This window comes from Podarcis raffonei, chromosome 8, assembly GCF_027172205.1.
Source record: "Podarcis raffonei isolate rPodRaf1 chromosome 8, rPodRaf1.pri, whole genome shotgun sequence".
Taxonomy (NCBI): Eukaryota; Metazoa; Chordata; class Lepidosauria; order Squamata; family Lacertidae; genus Podarcis; species Podarcis raffonei.
In genome coordinates this window covers 90,625,281-90,650,198 of record NC_070609.1, presented here as the reverse complement: position 1 = coordinate 90,650,198, position 24,918 = coordinate 90,625,281, and the positions used below count along the sequence as shown (strand labels likewise).

General features: G+C 42.6%; 1 protein-coding gene across 1 annotated transcript; it reads left to right on the top strand.

Annotated features, from left to right (window-relative positions):
* Positions 1-21,593: 21,593 nt before the first annotated feature.
* On the top strand, positions 21,594-24,918 carry LOC128420099 (small serum protein 5-like). The gene is made up of 4 exons (XM_053401527.1): positions 21,594-21,712; positions 22,555-22,648; positions 23,772-23,901; positions 24,748-24,918. Exons 1-4 carry the CDS (start codon positions 21,710-21,712, stop codon positions 24,851-24,853), a joined length of 333 nt encoding a protein of 110 aa, XP_053257502.1. The 5' UTR covers positions 21,594-21,709; the 3' UTR covers positions 24,854-24,918.

Here is a 24,918-nt window from a genome sequence, read left to right as displayed (position 1 = left end):
AATAATTACCGCCCAGTCAGTCTGACATCAATACCAGGGAAGATTCTGGAGCAGATCATTAAGCAAACAGTCTGTGAGGACCTAGAAAGGAATGCTGTGATCACCAATAGTCAGCATGGATTTCTGAAAAATAAGTCATGTCAGACTAACCTGATCTCGTTTTTTGACAGAATTACAAGCCTGGTAGATGAAGGGAACGCAGTGGATGTAGCCTACCTTGATTTCAGCAAGGCATTTGACAAGGTGCCCCATGATATTCTTGTAAAGAAGCTGGTAAAATGCGGTCTTGACTATGCTACCACTCAGTGGATTTGTAACTGGCTGACTGACCGAACCCAAAGGGTGCTCATCAATGGTTCCTCTTCATCCTGGAGAAGAGTGACTAGTGGGGTGCCACAGGGTTCTGTCTTGGGCCCGGTCTTATTCAACATCTTTATCAACGACTTGGATGATGGACTCAAGGGCATCCTGATCAAATTTGCAGATGACACCAAACTGGGAGGGGTGGCGAACACCCCAGAGGACAGGATCACACTTCAAAACGACCTTGACAGATTAGAGAACTGGGCCAAAACAAACAAGATGAATTTGAACAGGGAGAAATGTAAAGTATTGCACTAGGGCAAAAAAAATGAGAGGCCCAAATACAAGATGGGTGACACCTGGCTTGAGAGCAGTACATGTGAAAAGGATCTAGGAGTCTTGGTTGACCACAAACTTGACATGAGCCAACAGTGTGACGCGGCAGCTAAAAAAGCCAATGCAATTCTGGGCTGCATCAATAGGAGTATAGCATCTAGATCAAGGGAAGTAATAGTGCCACCGTATTCTGCTTTGGTCAGACCTCACCTGGAGTACTGTGTCCAGTTCTGGGCACCACAGTTCAAGAAGGACACTGACAAACTGAAACGTGTCCAGAGGAGGGCAACCAAAATGGTCAAAGGCCTGGAAACAATGCCTTATGAGGAACGGCTAAGGGAGCTGGGCATGTTTAGCCTGGAGAAGAGGAGGTTAAGGGGTGATATGATAGCCATGTTCAAATATATAAAAGGATGTCACATAGAGGAGGGAGAAAGGTTGTTTTCTGCTGCTCCAGAGAAGCGGACACGGAGCAATGGTTCCAAACTACAAGAAAGAAGATTCCACCTAAACATTAGGAAGAACTTCCTGACAGTAAGAGCTGTTTGACAGTGGAATTTGCTGCCAAGGAGTGTGGTGGAGTCTCCTTCTTTGGAGGTCTTTAAGCAGAGGCTTGACAACCATATGTCAGGAGTGCTCTGATGGTGTTTCCTGCTTGGCAGGGGGTTGGACTCGATGGCCCTTGTGGTCTCTTCCAACTCTATGATTCTATGATTCTATGAAATCAGATCCCGCAGGGCCCTGGTCTCATGAGACAGAGCATTCCACCAGGCCAGAGCCAGTGTTGAAAAGGCGCTGGCTGAGGCTAATCTAACTTCCTTAGGGCCCGGGACCACTAGGGTGTTGCTATTTATGGACTTTAAGGTCCTCCGTGGGGCATACCGGGAGAGGCGGTCCTGTAGGTATGAGGGCTCTAGGCTGCATAGGGCTTTAAAGGTCAAAACCAGCACCTTAAACATGACCCTGTACTCCACAGGGAGCCAGTGCAGCTGGAAAAGCAATGTGGTCCCGCGGCGAGGATCCCGTAAGGAGCATTCTGCACCTGCTGGAGTTTCTGAGACAACTTCAAGGGCAGCCCCACATAGAGCGAGTTACAATAGTCAAGCCTGGAGGTGACCGTTGCATGGATCATTGTGGCCAGGTCAGGGCGGGAAAGGTATGGGACCAACTACTTGATGCGGTGGAGATGGAAAAATGCCACCTTTGCAGTAGCTGCAACCTGTACCTCCATGAAGAGGGAGGCATCGAAGGTTACACCCAAACTCTTGACAGAAGGCACTGGCACAAGCTGAGCTCCCACAAGAGATGGGAGTTGCCCCCCCCCATCCCATGTCGTCCCAACCCAGCCAGAGGACCTCTGTCTTCAAAGGGTTTAACTTCAACCAGGTCCCACACAGCCATCCAGCCACAGCTTCCAAGCATCTGGTCAGTGTGTCCGGAGCCAAGTCAGGGCGGCCGTCCATCAACAGATAAAGCTGGGTGTCATCAGCATATTGATGACAACGCAGCCCAAAACTCCAGACAATCTGGGCAAGGGGGCGCATAAAGATATTGAAAAGCATTGGGGAAAGGATTGCGCCCTGTGGGACTCAAGATGGCGGCGCGCATAGACGCTGCGGCTTAGTGCTCTCCCTTAGCGTTTTGTTTTGTTTTTATTATTTTTATTATTTTTGCTTGGTCCGAGTATGTCTGACCGGGCAAGAAAGATTTACAGCAGGCAGGAACTTCTGAAGGTCGGGTTACAGTGTGAACGAGCTGTAAGAGCTGATTATTTTCGCCCAGATAACGTTCCGGTGGGAGTAGCCAGGCCGCCGGGCTCTCCATGGATTACTATGCCTCCAGGGAGGAGGCGAAGGCGGCGTAGAGACAGGAGGCAAAGGCGGGGTTGTCGGGCTGGCGTCCTGGTAAGATTACAGAGGAGTCCATCTAAACCACCACTCCCCAGCATATTTCTTGCCAATGTGAGATCTCTTGCCAACAAGATGGATGAATTGAGGTTGCAGGCAGCAAAGAACAGCCTTGTAAAAGATTGCTGCGTTTTATTTGTCATTGAGACATGGCTTCAACCGTCCATACCAGACACAGCTATTCAGTTGGAAGGCTGGGTGGTACATCGTCATGACCGAGGCATGGACTTCGGAAAAACCAGAGGAGGGGGGCTGTGCGTATATGTGAACAAATGCTGGTCCAATAATTCTAAGACTGTGGGCAGTCACTGTTCACCGGATTTGGAATATGTGGCTGTTAAATGTAGACCAGCCTATCTCCCTAGGGAGTTTACAGCTGTTATGTTAACTGGTGTGTACGTGCCACCAGATGCCAATGCCAACTTGGCTTTGGGATGCCTGCAGAGCCTTATCAGCAGCCAGCAAGACAAGTATCCTGAAGCTGTGCACATCATTGCGGGAGACTTCAACCATGTAGAACTTAAAACAGTGCTCCCAACGCTCTATCAGCATGTGAAATGTCCCACAAGAGGGGACAAGACACTAGATAAAGTTTATTCGAATGTAAATCACGGCTATAGGGCTTTACAGCTGCCACACTTGGGCCAGTCCGACCATATGTCTTTGTTCCTGGTACCAGCATATATCCCACTCAGGAAACGGGCTCCCACAATATTAAAATCTGTTAAAATCTGGCCTGAAGGTGCTATTCACCAGCTGCAGGACTGTTTTGAGAGAACTAATTGGGATATTTTCGATCGTTCAGACCTGGAGGAGCACACGGCGGCAGTTCTGTGCTATATCAATCACTGCACAGACACTGTCACAGTAAACAAATCCATCCGGTTTTATCCCAATCAGAAACCCTGGATGAATAGAGAGGTCCAGGGCCTGTTGCGGGAAAGGAACAGGGCTTTCAGGTCAGGCGAGGTGCAGCTTTACAGTGTGGCAAGAGCAAACTTGAAGAGGGGTATTCGACAGGCAAAACGGGATTATAGGCTGAGGATTGAGGACAATTTAAGGAGCAACAACACAAGACAGATGTGGCAGGGGATTCAGCACATTACCAACTACAAACCTAACCTTGGTGCTGTCGACGGTGACCCTTTGCTGGCGGAGGAGCTTAACCTCTTCTTTGCTCGCTTCGAGAAGGAGCCACCTGAGACGCCGGTATTACAGCCACCAGCCCATAGGGGCCCCTCATTCACGGTAGAGGAGCATGAGGTGAGAAAGGTATTGAGGATGGTGAATCCGAGGAAGGCGGCTGGACCTGATGGCATCACTGGAAAGGTGTTGAAGGGCTGTGCGGATCAGCTGGCGAGGGTCTTTACTAAGATCTTCAACAAGTCCTTACACCAGTCTATTGTCCCACCCTGCCTGAAGTCGTCAACTATTGTCCCTCTGCCTAAAAAATCCACAATCAGTAGTTTGAACGACTACAGACCAGTTGCACTGACTCCAATCATCATGAAGTGTTTTGAGAAACTGATGCGCCGTCATATTATTTCCTGTCTTCCATCAACTTTTGACAACTACCAGTTTGCATACAGGGCAAATAGATCCACAGAGGACGCTATCACCACCACTCTCCATGCTGCTCTGTCCCATCTGGAGCAGCCGGGGAGTTATGTGAGGCTGCTGTTTGTGGACTTTAGCTCAGCTTTTAACACTATCCTCCCCCATAGACTGGTGTCCAAGCTAGAGGCGATTGGACTCTCCAACTCCACCTGTCTCTGGGTTTTGGATTTTTTGTCAGAACGTTCTCAGAGGGTTAGAGTAGGGTCACATATGTCCACAGCCCTTAGCCTTAACACCGGCTCACCACAGGGTTGTGTGTTGAGTCCCCTGCTCTATGCTCTCTATACGTATGACTGTACAGCCACCTATTCCAGCAACAAAATCATCAAGTTTGCTGATGACACTACGGTGGTAGGGCTCATTTCAGGAGGGGATGAGTCCGCCTATCGGGACGAGGTGGAGCGGCTCTGTGTTTGGTGTGGAGAGAACAATCTGGCTCTTAATACGGCTAAGACCAAGGAATTAGTGGTGGATTACAGGAAAAAAAGGCGGACATTCAGCCCTTGCATATCAATGGGGAACGGGTGGAGAGGGTGGCGGAATTCAGGTTTTTGGGAGTAACTATCGATCAGGGCATGACTTGGAGCGCAAATACCACTGCTCTGGTGAAGAAGGCCCAGCAGAGAATTTATTTCCTCAGACTTTTAAAGAAGAACAATCTGAGTGAGAGACTGCTGGTGTCCTTCTACCGAGGCTCCATAGAGAGCATTCTTACATACTGTATTTGTGCTTGGTTCTCCAGTTGTACAGCTAGGGAGAGGAAGGTGCTCCAGAAGGTCATAACCACAGCACAAAGGATTATTGGTCAACCTCTCCCATCTTTGGAAGAATTGTACGGTTCCCGTTGTCTTAGGAAAGCAAACAACATCCTGCAGGATTCATCTCACCCGGGATACAGTCTGTTTGCACTACTGCCTTCTGGCAGGAGATATAGAAACATCAAGTCAAGGACAAATAGACTGAAAAACAGTTTTTACCCGAGAGCTGTGGCCCTTTTGAATGCTGTAACTCGATAGTGTGACCTGGGAGATTGATGGGTGTGGGTGTGGCTGGAATGTGGTTTGTTGGTTGTTGTTGTTGTTTTGCTTTTGTTGTTTTTAAGGGATGGCATCCAATTTCGTTGCACTTGTGCAATGTTGCACGTGTGTAATGACAATAAAGAATCTATCTATCTATCTATCTATCAAAACTCCAGACAATCTGGGCAAGGGGGCGCATAAAGATATTGAAAAGCATTGGGGAAAGGATTGCGCCCTGTGGGACTCCACACACCAAGGAGTGCCACGGCAACAACTCCTTCCCTAGCGCCACCCTCTGTCCCCGACCTGAGATAAAGGAGCGCAGCCATTGTCAGACTGTGGCCTGAATCCCCATGTCAGCAAGGCAGTGGTCCAAAAGATCGTGATCAACCATGTCAAAGACTGCTGACAAATCTAAAAGAATCAGCAGTCCTGACCTGCCTCGGTCCAGCTGTCTATGGAGATTATCTGTTAGGGCGACCAAAGACACCTCGGTCCCGTAACCAGGGTGAAAGCCAGACTGGAATGGATCCAGAGTTGATGTTTCATCCAAAAACCTGCCAAGCTGTTCAGCAACCACTCTCTCAATTACCTTACCCAGGTACGAAAAATTCGAAACTGGATGGTAAGTGGGTAGATCTAAAGGATCTAACGATGTTTCCTTTAAGACCGGACACACCACTGCTCCCCTGGGAATGTCCCCGTGCCAAGGGACAAGTTGATGATCTCACCCAGGGAGACCCACACCTCGTCTGGGCACGCTCTAATCAGTCAAGACGGGCACGGGTCAAGGAGGCAAGTGGTGGGCCTTCCAGCTCGGAGGAATCTGTCCACATTGGCAGGGAATATCCGGTCGAAATGGTCCAATACTGGACCCGAGGACAGTCGAGGGGCCTCCAGTTCTGTTACTGTATCCAAATTGGCAGGGAATTTGGAGAAATGCAGATTTCAGCCATTGGCTACCTTTTGGTTTGTGTATTGTTTCATAAAGTGTGAACTGGGTAGGTTTGCCTGTAAATGCAAGTTGAAACACATTTTTCTGCCACTCCTACGTAAGGTAGACTTGTTTCAGGTGAGAGGAGCTAAAAAGGCATTCAGAATTGTGAAGACAAAGTGCTTCCAATATTGACAGATGGTCTATCTGTTTATGTTTGTTTCTGCCCATTTGCTCATTGTCAAGACACACCGTATGTGTGTGTGAAAGGGAGATGAGAGAGAGAAAGAGAAGGCAGCATATTCATGCATTACTGGGAAAAATTACAAAAATGCATTGTCTTAGGGAAAATCTATATTAGGGGACACCCCAATACAAAGATGTGTATGTGTGTGTAGGAGAAATTCACACCAAACTACTGATGTGGGAATGTGGAGACCTGAGAGCTGAAGGAGGAGGGAACTGTAACTCACAGATCTTCCCATTCCTGGCTTAAGACCAGCTTGCCTTTTCCTTCAAGCCCTACTTGGGCCAATGTCCATCCCTCCACGATTCCCACCATACAAGGGGTGCAGTGGACAGGGGCCTAGCCAGGATTTATATTAAAGGGCAGGCTTTTCGTTGGGGGGGGCAGAACTGAGTTATCTGTGATGCAATTGGTTAGTTAAGTTTGGGGAGCAGCTGCTCCCCCAGCACCCCCCTGGCTATGCCCATAGCAGTAGAGACAGTCTAGCTGTCCCTGGTCCTACAAATGCAACCCCTATAACTGGCCCCATTGCTCTCCATGCATTGGGGCTGGGCTCCTTTGCAATGGGGAGCCTTTTCTCCTTATGTGGGGCTATCCCCGTGTGATTTTGAACCCTGAGCTTCCAGAATCCTACATCACTGCGAGAACCAACACAGATTGGGAAGGATGATTTGAGAATCCTTGTCCTGTAGTTCCATACATAAATAAATACAGCTGAGGCTTTCTTTGCTATTTTGCTTTCTAATATCCCTAGCAGGAAGAATTCTGGCCTCTTGGAAAAGGTCAGTTCATTCCTCCCCCCCCCCCCCCAATTATGTATCATGTCCCAAAAGGCCTTGGTCTTCCTGCAGATCCGCCGCATGCGATAAAATGACCCCTCACAGTTCTTGCATTTGCAACATTTCTTTGATGCATTCTTATACATCTGAGCTAGTTCTTTGTAGATAGAAACATCTTTTTTGCTCACTAAGTTTCATATTTTGTTGAACTTTTTAAGCTTACATGCATTTTCCTGAAAGCTCAAGAGATCTCTGTATAGAACCCATTTAGGTTGCATGTTTATTTCTTTATGCACACAGCCCTCTGTTGGTGATAGTCATGGGGGGGGGTTGTGTTCCAGAAGCTTTTTATTTCTCTTCTACATCTCCAGCAGATTCCTCCTTATATAATGGTTAAGAACATCATCTTTAAGCACTTTGACTTTGTCAAACCACAAATATGAATGCCACCCTTATCTTCTGTCAAATCCTTCCAAATCCAGTAACCTGGTATTCCTTAATGTTACCCACTCTTTAACCATGTGTGTGTGTGGTGTGTATGTGTGTGTGTGTGTGTATGTGTGTGTGTGTGTGTGTGTGTGTGTGTGTGTGTGTAACTGGTCCTGAAAGCAACTGCCTCTCCCACTCTGGGGGGGTACTTTCCCCCAGATTGACTTCTGACTTCATGAGCAGGTTTTCACTGACACTTTGCAGGTTTGGGCACTAAACTGTGGAATAATGACCACTCCCCAAATCAAATGGGGGGGGCGCCTTTTGTGTGGTCACATGCAGCCCCCTCCCCCCAATCCCAATGCAGCTTCCGGTAGTACAGGCTGGCTTCACCCTCCCCAGGCAGGATACCTGGAGGTCTCCACCTAGCTCAGCCAATCACCCAATCCCGCCTGGGGATGCGTTGCCAGGGGATCGGCCAGGTAAGGGGAGGGACCGCCCTGCCCACACAACAGAAGGTGAATCTTACCTGCGAAGTGCCAGTTGGCTCCAGAGCTTTTCCCACCTTGCCCTCCCTTAGTTGAGCCTTCTTTTGCAGGTTAACCTCTTCTTCACAGGTACGCGGGTGCTGCTATGTCATGGTCACTGTTGAAGGGCCGAAAAGGGATTTTCCTGCATTGGTAGGTTTTGCCTTTCCTGTAGCAAAACATCACAACTATGGTGGTTTCAGGTGTTGGGCGGAATCCTTTCGTCTTTCTTCCTCAATGGGGGGTGTCTGTGTGTGTGTGTGAAGCAGTGACCCATGCCCCCCTTGCAGCGGTGATCCCAGGGTTCCCCGTTAAAGGGGTCTTGAGGGGAGGCACTGGCCATACGCTGAGCGGCGAAACGGGGCGGGAACATATGTTCTCCAGAGCCAGCCCAATCCCCACACATTCTGGATAACCCTGATGTCTCCCAGCTCCCTAGCTGGGGACTGGGAAGGATAAGTGCCCAGTGCCTGAGCCAAGGTCTTCCTATGCCTGAAACTTAATAAAGTTCTGGCCAATTTTAATCCCATAGCACATTGTCTTGAGTCCTTATTCCGCTTGGGGGGTGCCTAGGGTTGGGGGGACTCCGCCTGTCCACGCAAATGGATTGAATTTCTCTCCGTAGGTGAACTCTATGCCCCAATAGATACGAGCAGAGCATGCACCCACATGGCTCCTCATGGAACACAGCTAAATGCATGAGTTGCAGATGTAGTAGTCATGGGATGCAATGCTGTCCCAGGTAGGCAAAAGCCTCCAAACAGTGTTGTATTTATTCATCTCTCTAAAAGTATCACTAGAGCGTTTTGTGTCTCTGCCTGGAAGGAGAGTCATAGCCTCCATAGGGAGATGGCAATGGCTGTCCTCATTAAGAATTTAATGTGTACATAGCTCTGATGATGTTCTGTGTATTTATCCAAATGCTTCCTTTAAAAAGGTAAAAGGTAAAGGACCCCTGACAGTTCAGTCGCAGATGACTCTGGGGTTGTGCGCTCATCTCACTCTATAGGCCGAGGGAGCCAGCGTTTGTCCGCAGACACTTTTTCCGGGTCATGTGGCCAGCATGACTAAGCCGCTTCTGAGTGACATAAGAAAATGATATAAGAATATATAAATAAAGGTGTTGAAATTACAGAAAGGGTAAAGGAAAGATTGTGAGCCCCCTAGGGGAGAGAGCAAAAAGTAAAGTCAACTATTGAGAATTAACCCATAAAATGTCGGGGGGAAACGGGAAAAAAGTAGGAGGGACACCAGGAGAGAGAAAGGTATCCCGACAAGAGGAAATTAGAGATTTAGACATTTTATGGCTAAAGATTAAAGAGGAATTTAAGCAAAATGAATTACATATGGAAAACAAATTAGGAGAAATACAGGAACAGATAGATAAGAAAATAGAAAGTGCTGTAGGAGAACTCTCTAGAAAGGTACTAGACTTGACAGCCAAGTCAAAAATAATTGAAGAAACCAATAAAAAAACCCAAAAAGATCTGAGAGATCAAAAAAAAAAAAAGAAACAGAAAAATTAAAGGAAGAAGTAAAAGATTTAAATAAAATGCAAGATCAATTATGGGACAATTTAGCCATGACAGAAATGCGTCAGAAACAACTTAATTTAAAATTCAGAGGAGTTGCAGAAGAAGTAAATGAAGATATAAGAGAAAAAATGGTTAAAGAACTTGCAAAATGGTTGGAAATAAAAGAAGAACAAGTAGCATACACGATAGAAAGTGTGTTCAGAATAAGAGGGAAATCACAACAAATTAAATCAAAAAAATCCCTGGCGACTGCTTAGTAATATTTAATTCAATGGAAATGAAGAACACTATACTAAGAACAAGCTATAAAAGAAAGCTAATGATTGGAGGTTGTCCAATTATTATCTTTAAAGAAATTCCAATCAGGATTCTTCACAAAAGGGAAGGATACAGACAATTAACAAGTGTCCTGAAGAGAAATACAATACAGTACAAATGGGAATTCCCAGAAGGGATTTCCTTTTTTTATAAGAATAAAAAGTTCAAACTGACAGACACACAAGAAGCCGGAAAGTTTTTGAGAAGATATGAAAAGGACCTGGGTAGGGAAGAAGAAAGACCTGGAGGAGGAGAGAGGAGAATGGGTGAAAGAAGAGGGAGAGGAGGGAAGGGGGTTGAGGGACCGGAGGAGAGGGGAGAGGGGACAGAGGAAGAGGCGGAGGATACAGGATCGGGGGAGGAAGAGGAGGGGGAAGAGGTGGAGACTATTGGAAACAGAAGTACCAGAATTTAAATCAGAAACTAGGATAGAGCGTTGTTACTTGAAATGACCCTTAAGTTTTTGTCGTGGAATGTGAATGGTTTTAATGAAAAGTCCAAGAGAAATAAATTTGAGAAAATGATAAAGAAAAAAAAATATTGATGTGATCTGTTGCCAAGAAACACATGTTGCCAAAAAACACAAACATATTTTAATAAATAAAAAGTTGGGAATAGAATTCATTAATTCAGATTCTAAGAAAAAAAGAGGGGTAGTAATTTATGTGAAAGAGAAATTAGAACCTAAATTAATATGTAAGGACGAGGAAGGAAGAATCTTAGGAGTGCAAATCAACTATCAGGGAGAAAAACTCAACGTGGTGACGGTCTATGCGCCAAATACAAATAAGATGGAGTTTTTCAAAAAATTGGAACAAGTCTTATTAAATCTAGAGAATAATAAATTGGTCCTACTTGGAGATTTAATTGGTGTGCCGAATCCAGAACAGACAGAAGCTCAAAGAGGAAGAATTTAAATCAAGGGAAACTTCCGAGATCGTTTAATGACCTCGAGGAAAACTTAGACTTAATAGATGTATGGAGATACAAAAACCCTATGACAAAACAATTTACTCACTTCTCAGAGCCGCACCAGAGTTGGAGCAGGTTGGACCAGATATGGGTATCAAGAGAATTAACAATAAGAGTGTCGAAATGTGAGATACTACCTAGAACACTATCTGATCACAACCCAATAATATTACACTTAAATTGGAAAACCCAGGGCATGTACAGATGGAGAATGAACGATTATCTATTTGAAAAAGAAGAAGTGATTGAAAAGGCTAAAACCACCTTAAAAGACTATTTTGATTTAAATATCAATAAGGAGACAAATATGGACATAGTTTGGGATGCCAGTAAGGCAGTGCTAAGAGGTTTTTTGATACAACAAAATAGTCAAAGAAGAAAGGTAAGAGAACAAAAAAAAGAAGATTTAATTACCCAACTGAGAGAATGTGAAAAGAACTTGATAGAAAAACCGAGTGATGAAGGGAACAAGCAACTGTACAAGATACTACAAGCACAATATTCAACATTAATAAATCAAGAGGTAGAATGGGGAATTAAGTTAATGAAACAAAAATTTTTCGAATCGGCAAACAAAACTGGAAAGTTTCTGGCGTGGCAACTGAGAAAAAGGAAAAAACAAAATGTTATTAATAAAATAAAAGTAGAAGAACAAATCCTGGAGGACCCTAATGAAATAAAAAAGAGCTTCCTCAAATTCTATGAAAACCTATATAAAAGAGAAGAAGAAGATGCCATAGAAATAGAAAAATATTTAGAAGAAAACAGAATTAACAGCATATCGGAAGAGGAAAGAAGTTTATTAAATAAACCCAGAGGAAATTCAAGAGGCGATAAAGAGGATGAAACTGGGGAAAGCCCCAGGCCCAGATGGTTTATCGGCCAAGTACTATAAAGTCCTAGAAGAACTTATAACACCGGTGCTATGTGAAGTAATGAATGAGATTCTAGGAGGAGGAAGAACACCAGCGTCCTGGAAAGAAGCATACATTACGTTGATACCGAAACCTGATTCGGATAGACTGATTATTAAGAACTATAGACCGATTTCATTATTGAATAATGATTATAAGATCTTCGCAGACGTAATGGCGACCCGACTTAAAAAGTGTTTAGTTAACCTCATCCATACCGATCAGGCTGGTTTTTTACCTAATAGGCAAATAAAAGACAACATAAGACATACAATAAACATTATTGAGTACTTAGAATGCAAAAATGAAATCCCCGCAGCTTTAATGTTCATTGACGCCGAAAAGGCTTTTGATAATATATCCTGGCGTTTTCTTATAAAATGTCTGGATAAGACAGGGATAGAGGGCACATTCCTTGAAGGAATAAAAGCAATTTACTCACAACAAAGTGCTAAATTAATTATTAATAATAACTTAACAGAACCCTTTGAAATTTCGAAAGGTACAAGGCAGGGGTGCCCTCTGTCACCTCTTCTGTTTATCATGATGTTAGAGACAATTACAAATAAGATAAGGAAAACCCCAGAGATACGCGGAATAAAAATTGGAGTGAAAGAATACAAATTGAAAGCATATGCTGACGATCTTATGTTGTCTTTGGAGGATCCAAAAGAGAGTGTTAGTAAGGTGTTAGATTTGTTAGAAGAATTTGGAAAATTATCTGGTTTTAAATTAAATAGAACAAAAACTAAAATGATGACTAAAAATGTGAAAGAGGAGGTAAAAAACCATCTTGAATCCCAAACTGGTATTAAAGTAACTAAAAAAGTAAAATACCTTGGAATCTGGTTAACGATGAAGAATATAAATTTGATGGAAGATAATTACATAACCACATGGAAAGAAATAAGGAAGGACTTAGATACCTGGAATAGAATAAAACTTTCTTGGTCGGGCAGAATGGTGGCGATTAAAATGAGTTTACTACCGAAACTGTTATTCCTATTCCAAAATATACCGATAATCAGGGGAACCTCAGTATTCAAAGATTGGCAGAAAATACTCTCTAAATTTATCTGGCAAGGGAAAAGGCCCAGAATTAGATTCAAATTACTTACAGATCAAAGAGATAGGGAAGGATTCGCAGTCGCAAATTTAAAGTTGTATTACGAAGCCTCGTGTCTTTGTTGGGTCAAAGATTGGATTATTAAAAATAAAGACCTGTTAGATCTAGAAGGATTTAATATAAGATTTGGTTGGCACGCTTACCTATGGCGTAACAAGGGAAAGGTTCATAAAGGTTTTTCTAACCACATTTTTAGAGGACCACTGCTGGAAGTGTGGGAAAGAAATAAAAAATTATTGGAACAAAAGACCCCTTGGTGGCTATCGCCAATTGATATCCTGACAATAAAAAAAACAAACATCGAAGGAGAAAGATGGACCTATGAAGACTTGCTAGTAAAAACAGAGACTGGTTGGAGGATTAGGCCTTATGAAGAAATAAAGAACAAATTGACAGGATGGATCCAATTTCACCAAATTAATTCTATATGGACTGAAGATAAAAAGAATGGGATAAGGGAGAAAAAATCTAGATTCCAGATTGAAATACTAGAAAATAAAACAAAACTCCTATCGAAAATGTACAGCCTGTTACTTGAATGGGACACCAAGGATGAAGAAGTAAAGGAGGTAATGGTGAGATGGGCAATGGACTTCAGACATAATATAGAGTTTGACAAATGGAAGGCATTATGGAACAAAGGTATGAGATTCTCGGCATGCACAACACTCAGGGAAAATATGTATAAAATGATGTACAGGTGGTACGTAACGCCCGTAAAATTGGAAAAAATATATAAAACTGGTGATAAATTATGTTGAAAGTGTAAGATCAAGGAGGGCGATTTTTATCATATGTGGTGGTTGTGTGAGCCTATCAAAAAATTGTGGGAATCTATTTACAATGAACTAAAAAAAATCTTTAAATATACCTTTATAAAAAAAACCCGAAGCCTTTTTGCTGGGGATAATTGGAGAGGAAATAAAAAAGGAAGATCAAACACTCTTTCAGTACGCGACAGTAATGGAGGAAGATCCAATATTTCAAGGTCCTCAGCCATGCCCTTACTGATAAAGGCAGTATTCCCAGCTCACAACATATTGTTTCATATTTTACAGAGTTTGCAAGTCCTAATAATGACCTCAAAAGGGATGCGTGAAATTTATCCAACCTCTTGGAAACAGAGGTAAAAAATCTAAAAATCACAGTAGGTGTGACGTAACACTTGTGATGTAAAGAGTTTTTTAAGGAAAAGAAACTGCAGATAAAAAATCATATAATATATTCTGAAACCGAGATGAAGGGAAGTCAATTAGTGTTGTGTGTTATTTAGTAAATGTAACCTAATTTGTTGGTATCTTATGTTAGGAGATGTTTTTTCTTTTGTTTTCTTTGTTATTGTTTCTCTTTTTTTGTGTATTTCTTTTTTGTGTGTATGTGTTATGTATGTTTTTTTCGTTTGTTTTGGTGTTTGATGTAGCAAAACGAATTAATATCAATAAAAAATAATAATAAAAAAATGACTAAGCCACTTCTGGCGAACCAGAGCAGAACACGGAAACGCAGTTTACCTTCCCACCGGAGCAGTACCTATTTATCTACTTGCAGTTTGACGTGCTTTCTAACTGCTAGGTTGGCAGGAGCTTGGACCAAGCAAAGGGAGCTCACCCCGTCGCGGGGATTCAAACCGCTGACCTCCTGAGAGGCTCAGTGGTTTAGACCACAGCACCATCTGCATCCCAAATGCTTCCTTAAAAACAAACAAAAGCATACTACGCCCCAGTTCCTATCACTCTGTCTTGGACAGAAACATAGGGCTACATTTCCCTAATATAAAGCATTTGTATATGCTATTTTCACTAATATATTCATTTTTAAGCACATTTTTACCCACTTCATGTATTTTGGTAAACAATGGTTAGTTGGTGAACTGCACCACAAAATTTGGATAACTGAATTTCCAGAGATGCCTCTGTTTTGGTTCTCATATTATTTTGAAAAGTGCAAATGTGATAAATTTGGCTTTCAGTATGAACTTAAGTGAACCCCCGCCCCCAATCCCTAATCAAGACCGGTTTCTTCTAATGTGCAGCCAAGCACATTTTGTGCAGTGTGTGTGTGTTTGAAACGTTGTGTAGAATGAAACACATTTTTGCACAGCTGGGCCTGGTGCACACCCAGCCCGAGATTCCCCAAGCAAATTTGCCTCAGGCAAACCCAGGTATGATTTCCAAAAGCTTCGTTTCCCCAGGATCCAGCAAAGCATTTCCAAGATAGATGAAGGCTGTGGAAGAAAAACACCTTGGCGACTTGAGATCAAGCTTGGCCTGCATGTTCAGCTCCTTCTTAGCTACGGTGATTCTGCAGGTCCTGGTGGATGCAAAGGGGAGTTAGCTTAAAAAACTTGGGAATATAAGTACGTTAAAATCCAAGGCCCCTCCAAGGCATGTTTCTAAGCTTTCAACACACATCCCTGTCCTTTCACATACGGGGATCTAAATAAATCAGTTATTTGTGTGCGTCTCATATCTTTTATTGAATATTTATTATCATGGATAAAAAGAAGTACCGTATTTTTCGCTCTATAAGACTCACTTTTTCCCTCCTAAAAAGCAAGGGGAAATGTGTGTGCATCTTATGGAGCGAATGCAGGCTGCACAGCTATCCCAGAAGCCAGAACAGCAAGAGGGATTGCTGCTTTCGCTGTGCAGCGATCCCTCTTGCTGTTCTGGCTTCTGAGATTCAGAATATTTTTTTTCTTGTTTTCCTCCTCCAAAAACTAGGTCCGTCTTATGGTCTGGTGCGTCGTATAGAGCGAAAAATACGGAATATTCCACTGTGACCAAAAAACTACCCCCATTCTCACCAGAAAACGCAGGCAAGGCACCTGAGGCCCACAAGTCACTTGGGTCAGCAGAGATTAAGGCCACATGAGCAGCATCCATTGAAAGCACTCGGAGGTCACTTTCACAGTCATGGTGTCCCCCAATCATCTTGGGAAGGATGTGAAGGGTGCTGAGGGGTGCCCTAGTCCCTTCTCCAGACTTGCCTGGGAAGGGAGATTGATGGTTAAACTACTCTGAAAGTGTAGCTCGCTGAGAGGAATTGACACTACTTGTAAAAAGGTAAAGGACCCCTGACAGTTAAGTCCAGTCGCGAACGACTCTGGCTTTGCTGGTCGAAGGAGCTGACGTTTGCCCGCAAACCGTTTTTCCAGGTCATGTGGCCAGCATGACTAAGCCACTTCTGGCAAAACCAGAGCAGTGCAGGGAAACGCCGTTTACCATCCCGCCGGAGCGGCACCTATTTATCTACTTGCACTTTGACGTGCTTTCGAACTGCTAGGTGGGCAGGAGCAGGGACCAAGCAATGGGAGCTCACCCCGTCGCGGGGCTTCGAACCACTGACCTTCCGATCGGCAAGCCCAAGGCTCACTGGTTTACACCACAGCGTTACCCACGTACATCTCCCAAAATATTGCTGAAGAATTCACTTCCCTGGGGCTCCAGGGAAGTGGCGTTTTCTGCCTCAGCACAGCCGTAGTCTGGTCCTGGGGGTCCATGTTTCCCTCCCTGCGTGGCCCTTGGTGCCTCTCCCTTCTTGCTAAAAAGCCCCTGACCGCAAGGTTGCTAAAGATGCCTTATGACTGAAGCATGGCAAGATCTTCTTTTCTTGCTAGAAGCCCCTGGCCATAAGGTTGCTAAAGATACCAAATTTCTTCAGAAACATGCAACAACTTGTTTTTCTTACTAAAAAGTCTCTAACCTCACAATTTCTAAAGAAACAACACCCTATAGAATGTTTAGCCATAGCTATTTTGAAATAGCAATAGCAACCTATGCCCTAACTGCTTTAGTCCTTTAGCCTTGTGACCTTCATAATTAATTTAAAAAAGCATGTTTTATTTTGCGAAAGCAATCTGAAAAGACAACCTATATATATTTCTCACAGCCGGGGAGGAATTTTTCCTGCAAATAAATGGGTTTTAGCTTGTCTCAGAGCAAATGCCACAACTTTGGCAGATGACTGACTGCAGAGGCAGAACAGTGACTGGTAGTGGATGAAAGCCCTCTCCTAATTTCATATACCTGTATCCTGTCACCTCTTACTTGCCTTTTCTCTAGGGTAAGAAATCCCAAATGCTGCAATCTTTCCTTGGGGGAGTTGCTTCACCCCCTTGTTCATTTTGCTTGCAATGTTTTCTTCCTGGCAAGCATTTTCTTGGCCAATTTGCTGGCCTTTTTTGACAGTATCCTTCTTGAGATGAGGCCCTGGAGACAAATATTTAGAGCCATATCTCTTGCAGAACTCAACACTATCCTGGTCTAATAACATTTAACGTGATTTTCCTGTTCCCAGTTCTGGTTCTGGTCTGCACTTATCTTTTTTATATATATATAATATTTATTGGAATTTTACAAAAACATCAGTTTACAAAATACAGAAAAGAACATATGAAAAGAACAAAATAAAAAAAAATTTAAAAAAAGAAAACCTAAAAAAAGTAAATAAAAAAGAAGAAATACAAATAAAAATACAATATACAAAAAACGAATAGGTAAAAGAGAATTAAAAACAAATCCATTTTTTATAACTTTATGCTCATTAACTTGTTTCCTTGACCTCCTCACACCTCCCCTTTTTGTATTCCCATTTAGGTAATCAAATCAGCAAATCCTTACCCTCTTTCATTTATCTTAACTCTATATCTTAACATATTATAACTCTATATTTTCATCCATTATCAATTCATTTTTGCATATTCTTATTAACTTTGTTGCTAATACCCCCTATTCAATCCAATCATCATTTTAACATTCATTAATTTTACAATATTTCTGTAAATAGTCTTTAAATTTCTTCCAATCTTCTTCCACCAACTCTTCTCCCTGGTCTCGGATTCTGCCAGTCATTTCCGCCAGTTCCATATAGTCCATCACCTTCATCTGCCACTCTTCCAGGGTGGGTAAATCTTGTGTCTTCCAATACTTTGCAATCAGTATTCTTGCTGCTGTTGTTGCGTACATAAAGAAAGTTCTGTCCTTCTTTGGCACCAATTGGCCGACTATGCCCAGGAGAAAGGCCTCTGGTTTCTTCACGAAAGTATATTTAAATACCTTTTTCATTTCATTATAGATCATCTCCCAGAAAGCCTTAATCTGTGGGCACGTCCACCAAAGGTGAAAGAATGTACCTTCATTTTCTTTACATTTCCAACATTTGTTATCAGGCAAATGATATATTTTTGCAAGCTTGACTGGTGTCATGTACCACCTATATATCATTTTCATAATATTCTCTCTTAAGGCATTACATGCCGTAAATTTCATACCGGTGGTCCACAACTGTTCCCAGTCAGCAAACATAATGTTATGACCAATATCTTGTGCCCATTTAATCATTGCAGATTTAACCGTTTCATCCTGCGTATTCCATTTTAACAGCAAGTTATACATTCTTGAAAGTATCTTAGTTTTGGGATCTAACAGTTCTGTTTCCAATTTTGATTTTTCCACCTGGAAGCCAATTTTTTGTCCAAATTATAGGCCTCTCTTATTTGATAATAATGAAGCCAATCTCACACTTTATCTTTTAATTTCTCAAAACTCTGCAGTTTCAATTTGTCTCCTTCTTGTTCCAGAATTTCCCAATATTTCGGCCATTTGGCCTCCATATTGAGCTTTTTCTGAGCCTTTGCTTCCATTGGTGACAACCACCTTGGGGTTTTATTTTCCAATAAGTCTTTGTATCTTATCCAGACATTGAACAATGCTTTCCTGACAATATGGTTTTTAAATGCTTTATGTGCTTTAACCTTGTTGTACCACAAATATGCATGCCACCCAAAAACATTATTAAAACCTTCCAAATCCAAAATGTATGTGTTCTCAAGAAGCAGCCAGTCTTTCAACCAGCAGAATGCTGCTGATTCATAGTAAAGTTTAAGGTCTGGCAGGGCAAATCCGCCTCTTTCCTTTGCATCAGTTAATATTTTAAATTTTATTCTGGGCTTCTTGCCCTGCCAGACAAATCTAGAAATGTCTCTCTGCCACTTCTTGAAACAGTCCATCTTGTCCAAAATTTGCAATGATTGAAACAGAAATAACATTTTTGGCAATACATTCATCTTTATAGCTGCAATTCGACCCAACAAGGAAAGCTTCAAATTTGACCATATTTCTAAGTCTTTTTTCACTTCTGCCCAACATTTCTCATAGTTATCTTTAAATAAATTTAAGTTCTTAGCAGTCATATTAACCCCCAGATATTTTACTTTCTTAACTAATGTTAAACCTGTCTCCTTCTGAAACCTCTCTTTCTCAATCGGTGTTAAATTTTTCTCAAGAACTTTAGTTTTTGACTTGTTCAGCTTAAATCCTGCCACATGACCAAATTCTTGAATCAGTTCTAATACTCTTTTCGTACTAGATTCTGGCTCCTGTAACGTCAAAACTAGGTCATCTGCAAAAGCTTTCAATTTGTATTGTTTGGCTCCGACCTGGATACCTTTAATCAGACGGTCCCTTCTAATCATATTTAGCAAAACCTCCAGGACCAAAATAAAAAGTAATGGGGAAATTGGGCAGCCTTGTCGTGTACCTTTCTCTATCTTAAATTCCTCTGTCATCACATTATTGACTATTAGCTTAGCCTTTTGTTCTGAGTAAATTGCACTTATACCATTTTCAAACCCTTGACCCACCCCCATCCCCTGGAGATTTTTCTTCATAAAATTCCAAGAAATATTATCAAAGGCTTTCTCCGCATCTATGAAAATTAAAACTGCTTTAGTATTAATATTCACTTGCAACTTCTCCAAAATGTTGATTATGTTCCTCGTGTTGTCAGACAAGTGCCTACCTGGGAGAAAGCCAGCTTGGTCCTTATGTATCTCTTCCACTAATACTTTTTTTAATCTATTAGCCAAAATATCAGCAAATATTTTGTAATCCACATTGAGCAGGGATATGGGGCGGTAGTTCTTAAGTTGTGTCTTTTCCGACTCAGTTTTCGGTATAAGTGTAATATAAGCTTCCTTCCACGACTCTGGCGCTTTTCCCCCTCCAAAATTTCATTACAAACCTCCTTTAGTGGCTGAATTAACCAATCCTTCAAAGATCTATAATATTTTGAGGTTAAACCATCCGGCCCTGGAGATTTACCCAACTGCATATTCTGAATGGCACCTTCTACCTCCTGTTCTGTAATTTTATGGTTCAGCATTATCTTATTTTCCTGAGAGATTTTTTGTAATCCATTTGTTTTAAAAAATTGGTCTATATCAAACTCTTTCTGTGGCTCTTGTGTATATAACTGTTTAAAATACCTCTAGAAGCATTTTCTAATCTCCACTGGATTCTGAATGTTCTTTCCTTCCACTTCCAAATTAGTGATAGTATTGAGCTTTTGTCTTTTTTTCATTTGCCAAGCTAACAATTTTCCACATTTATTAGCCGATTCGAATGTCTTTTGTCTCATTTGTTTAATTTTCCATTCAATTTCCTGGTTCATCATCTTCATATATTGCACTTGATATAACTTTATGTCTCTCAGAATCTCTTGTGACTTTGGTTTCGCTCTTAGTTTCTTCTCACCCTCTTTTATTTTTTCCAAAATTTTATCTTTTTCTTCATTTTGGGCTCTCTTCTTTATTGTATTCTGTTGGATCAGAAACCCCCTCATAACTGCTTTACTTGCGTCCCAGATTATTCTTTTTTCAATAATAGTATTCAAATTTATCTCAAAATAGTCTCTCAAGGTTTTTTGGGCCTTCTTAACAACCTCTTGATCTCTAAATAAGGTGTCATTCATCCTCCATCTGAAGGAACCGATTGGTGTTAGTTTCATCTCCATTTTCACAGCATTATGGTCGGAGCAAGTTTTTGGGCAAATTTCCACTTTTCGAGTCTTAGGTGCCAGTCCTCTAGTTATCCATATTTAGTCAATTCTAGTCCATGTCATTTTGGCTTCAGAAAAGAATGTTCCCTCTCTTCCTAAGGGGTTCTTAATTCTCCAAATATCAATCAAGTCCATATTGTCAGTCAGTTCAAAAAAGGTTTTTGGTAGTCTGCCATCTTTAATTACAATCTGTCTCTGCGACTTGTCCATATTTGTAGATACCACTCCATTCATATCTCCCATCATGATAATGTTGTAATCCATGTAGTCTAACAATGTCTCATGCAATTTCTTAAAAAATTCAGATTTCCCCTCATTTGGTGCATAAACTCCTACTATTAAAAAATTTTCTCCTTGTGATTGAATTTCGATTGCCACAAATCTTCCTTGATCATCTTTAAAAACAAATTTCGGTGATAGGCTCTCCTTAGCATAAATTACAACTCCTCTCTTTTTGACCTTATCCGATGAAATAAACTCTTGACCCAATCTTTTATTAATCAATACTTTCCTGTGTAGCCGTATCACATGTGTTTCCTGTAAACAAATTAAATCCAACTGTTCCTTTTTCAATAAATGAAAGACTTTCCTCCTCTTCTCCGGGGAGGATTGCAACTTAGCAATTGCAGAGACATTGCTGGTCTGCACTTATCAATGAATATCTCCAGAAGACGTAGAACTCTCTCAGCTGTTCTTGTAAACATTTATGTCATCAGAAGCAAATGTTTCCTTCCTGGCAAGCATTTCCTTCCCCCGTTAGGACCTCCATCCCTCTCATTTTGCCCCTCCTCCTTCCCATTTCTATAAAAGGGCGTATGGGATTCTCCACAGACTTACAGGAGGGACACCAGAGCTCTTTCCTCCACGCCCCAGTAAGAGTTTGCCAGCAAATCATTGAAAAACCAAGATGGTAAGTGGAATGCTTTGGGGATGGTTGGTACACAACTTTTTCTTTAATCTAGATTAGGTTTAAATGGTGGAAGGGAGATTTGTGGTGTGGAGAGGGGGGGGGTGCAAAGGCATTCAGAATTATGAGGATTGAGTACCTCACTTGCTGAGGCTTTCTCAGACTCCAGGCTTATCTGAAGGCTTATCCACCCTTACTTTTCCTCTGCTCTTTCCAGGCACAGTCTGTGTTTTATAGCAGGGGTAGGCAACCTAAGGCCCAGGGGCAGGATGCAGCCCAATCGCCTTCTCAATCCAGCCCGCGTACAGTCCAGAAGTTTTTACATGAGTAGAATGTGTCCTTTTATTTAAAATGCATCTCTGGGTTATTTGTAGGGCATAGTAATTCATTCATATTTCCCCCAAAAATATAGTCCAGCCCACCACATGGTCTGAGGGACGGTGGGCTGACCCATGGCTGAAAAAGGTTGCTGAAAGGTTGCTCTATAGCTTTAGAGCTCACATTTGGGTATCAAATCCAAAGCCGGGATGGCTTTTGTAATTCTGGAACCGTCCCTCTTAAAAATCCCTCTTAAGAATAAAATGACCCAACTCAGCTACTCAAGTGTAGAAGCTTAATATAGAGGGATTTTTACAAAGGCCTAGGGTTGAATCCAGTGCGAATCATACTCAGAGTAGATCCATTGAAATTGATGGACAAGACTAACTTTGGCACATTAATTTAAGTGGCTCTACTCTGACTAAAATTTAGTCACATACATTTCTAAACAGAACGAGAGGTTCTACATATAAATATATGATAGCATCATGTTGAATGATTTCTGTATGTGTGTGTCTGTTTTGCAGAAAATCCTCTTGAGCCTGACTGCCTTGTCTTTGACACTTGCCTTGTGTCAGGGATACTGCATGTTTAGCCAGCACGAAGTAGAGATTAAAGATGGTAAGTAAACAGCAACGTAATGTTGATAAGTGGGACTGTGGGTAAAACCTCAGTGCCTAGGACTTGCTGATCGTAAGGTCGGCGGTTCAAATCACCGTGGCGGGGTGAGCTCTCGTCGTTCGGTCCCAGCTCCTGCCCACCTAGCAGTTCGAAAGCACTCTTAAGTGCAAGTAGATAAATAGGTACCGCTTTATAGCGGGAAGGTAAACGGCGTTTCCGTGTGCGGCGCTGGTGCTGGCTCGCCAGCTGCAGCTTCGTCACGCTGGCCACGTGACCCAGAAGTGTCTTCGGATGGTGCCGGCTCCCTGCCTCTTGAGCAAGAGGAGCGCGCAACCCTAGAGTCGGTCACGACTGGCCTGTACGGGCAGGGGTACCTTTACCTTTACCTTTAATGTTGATAAGCAATCTATTTATGGCCAAATCATTATTTAATGTTTCAGAAATGTGTTCCTGACTAGAGATTTTTTAGCATACACCTACCAAATCTGCTCTTGCAGAACCAGAACACAGACCAAAATGCAGCTACCTTCAAAATCTACACTTCTCCGGATGTTGTGATGCTGCTCAGAGTCTAAAATGACCTAACGCTGCTCCCGTCTCATCTTCTCATTGATGAGTCCCTGCTTAAGCTCTTACTTTTATTGTGTATTTTGTGTTTTTTAGATTGTATTTTTAGGTTGTGAACTGCCCTGAGGATGGTATATAAATAGTAATAATAATAATAACTGATAGAAATTGAAACGGACAGATTCCCCATCCACAGGGCCCCCCATTCACTCCCACCCTGTTTTAAGCTTGGAACCACCGTCTGCAGACGCAAGCAGGAGACTGCATGGCCGCAGTATAAGCAAGACAGACGTCCAGGGTCACTACCTTTCTGGTCAGCAACCAGGACATGCAAGAATAAAGGTGGCAAAGCTTCCCACTGCTCTTCTCCATGTCAGGAAACGCTTTACCTATTACATTTTCATGTATCAGCCTGCGGTCACAAGCACAGGAGGAGCTGGACAAGTGGACAAGTTGCAGTCACTGTGCTTCTCTTGCGCAGTCTTTGCATTGTGCTGAGCAGCAGCTTCTTACTGCACGAGCTGTTTGGGGGCTGATATTAAATTTCTCTCCCTAGGTAAACCGGTGCTGCCCACTGAGTGTACTGATCTCAATGATGGCAGCAAGCATCCATTTGGCTCCAAGTGGAATACAGCACAGTGCATGGAATGCACATGTAGTGAAAGGGGAATGGGATGCTGTTCCAGGTAGGCCAAATAACCAGAATGGCCCTGGATCTATTAATCTCTTTCAAATTATTTTGCCCCGTTCTCTCTGGAAGATCTTCTGTTCAATAAACATTCATGGAGGGAATGAGCTGAAGACGGGTGATCCAATTAATCTATACATTTGAAGATAGGTTGCATAAAATTGTTGCCTACATTTCCTTGAACCAAACAGTGAATTGATTGATTAATTAAGATATTTATAGACTTTACAGAAAGCAGAGTCATGAAATTCGATCTGCAAGAAGCACTGAGCATGTCCAGAGTGCCTTTCCAATCATCCGAAGACCAGGCATTCGCTGTGTGGAAGCTTGGACTTTGGGATCTCCCTGAGTCCCAGATCCTCTCATTCGGAGACCACCTAGGAGTTGGTGCTGGGGAGAGGGACCCCGATGCACCCAATGGAACAGGACCCCTCCTCTTTCCTGCACCTTCCTGTCTCCTTCTGTCTCCCTCCTGGCTGGCCTCTTGGTTTTGCACCAACATTTTGCTACACCCTTTTTGGTGCATGGGTGCTGCCCTCAACCACTGCAAACATATTGGGGGGAGGGTCATCGTACAGCAACATGCAATGGCTTTTTTTTTGCAAGACATGTCCTTTGTGCATTCAGCTTCGATTCGCCAGGTGAATTTGGTCTCAGGGCAAATGTTTTCCAAGGGCTTGGTTTTCCCTGGATGGAGCAAACATCTTGCAAAACTGCTCTTCTGCCAGGCAGTTCCAATCATTCTTGGCATGTCCTAAGCGAGCAGGAGAAAGGAGCGCTCCTCTACAAGATCTCCATAAGCTCAGGGAAACCTTAGTTTACACATTCTTCTTCTTCTTTTTAGGTACGGTGGTACTGTTGATGTTCCGGGATGTAAAGCAGTGGTAAATCCAAACACATGTGAATATGAGCTCTATAAACTGGACGATCCCTCCAAACCCTGTCCCTGAGCTTTACAAATCCCACCCAAATTCCCTTCATGTAAGAGAATCTGAATAAATCAGTCATATGTGCA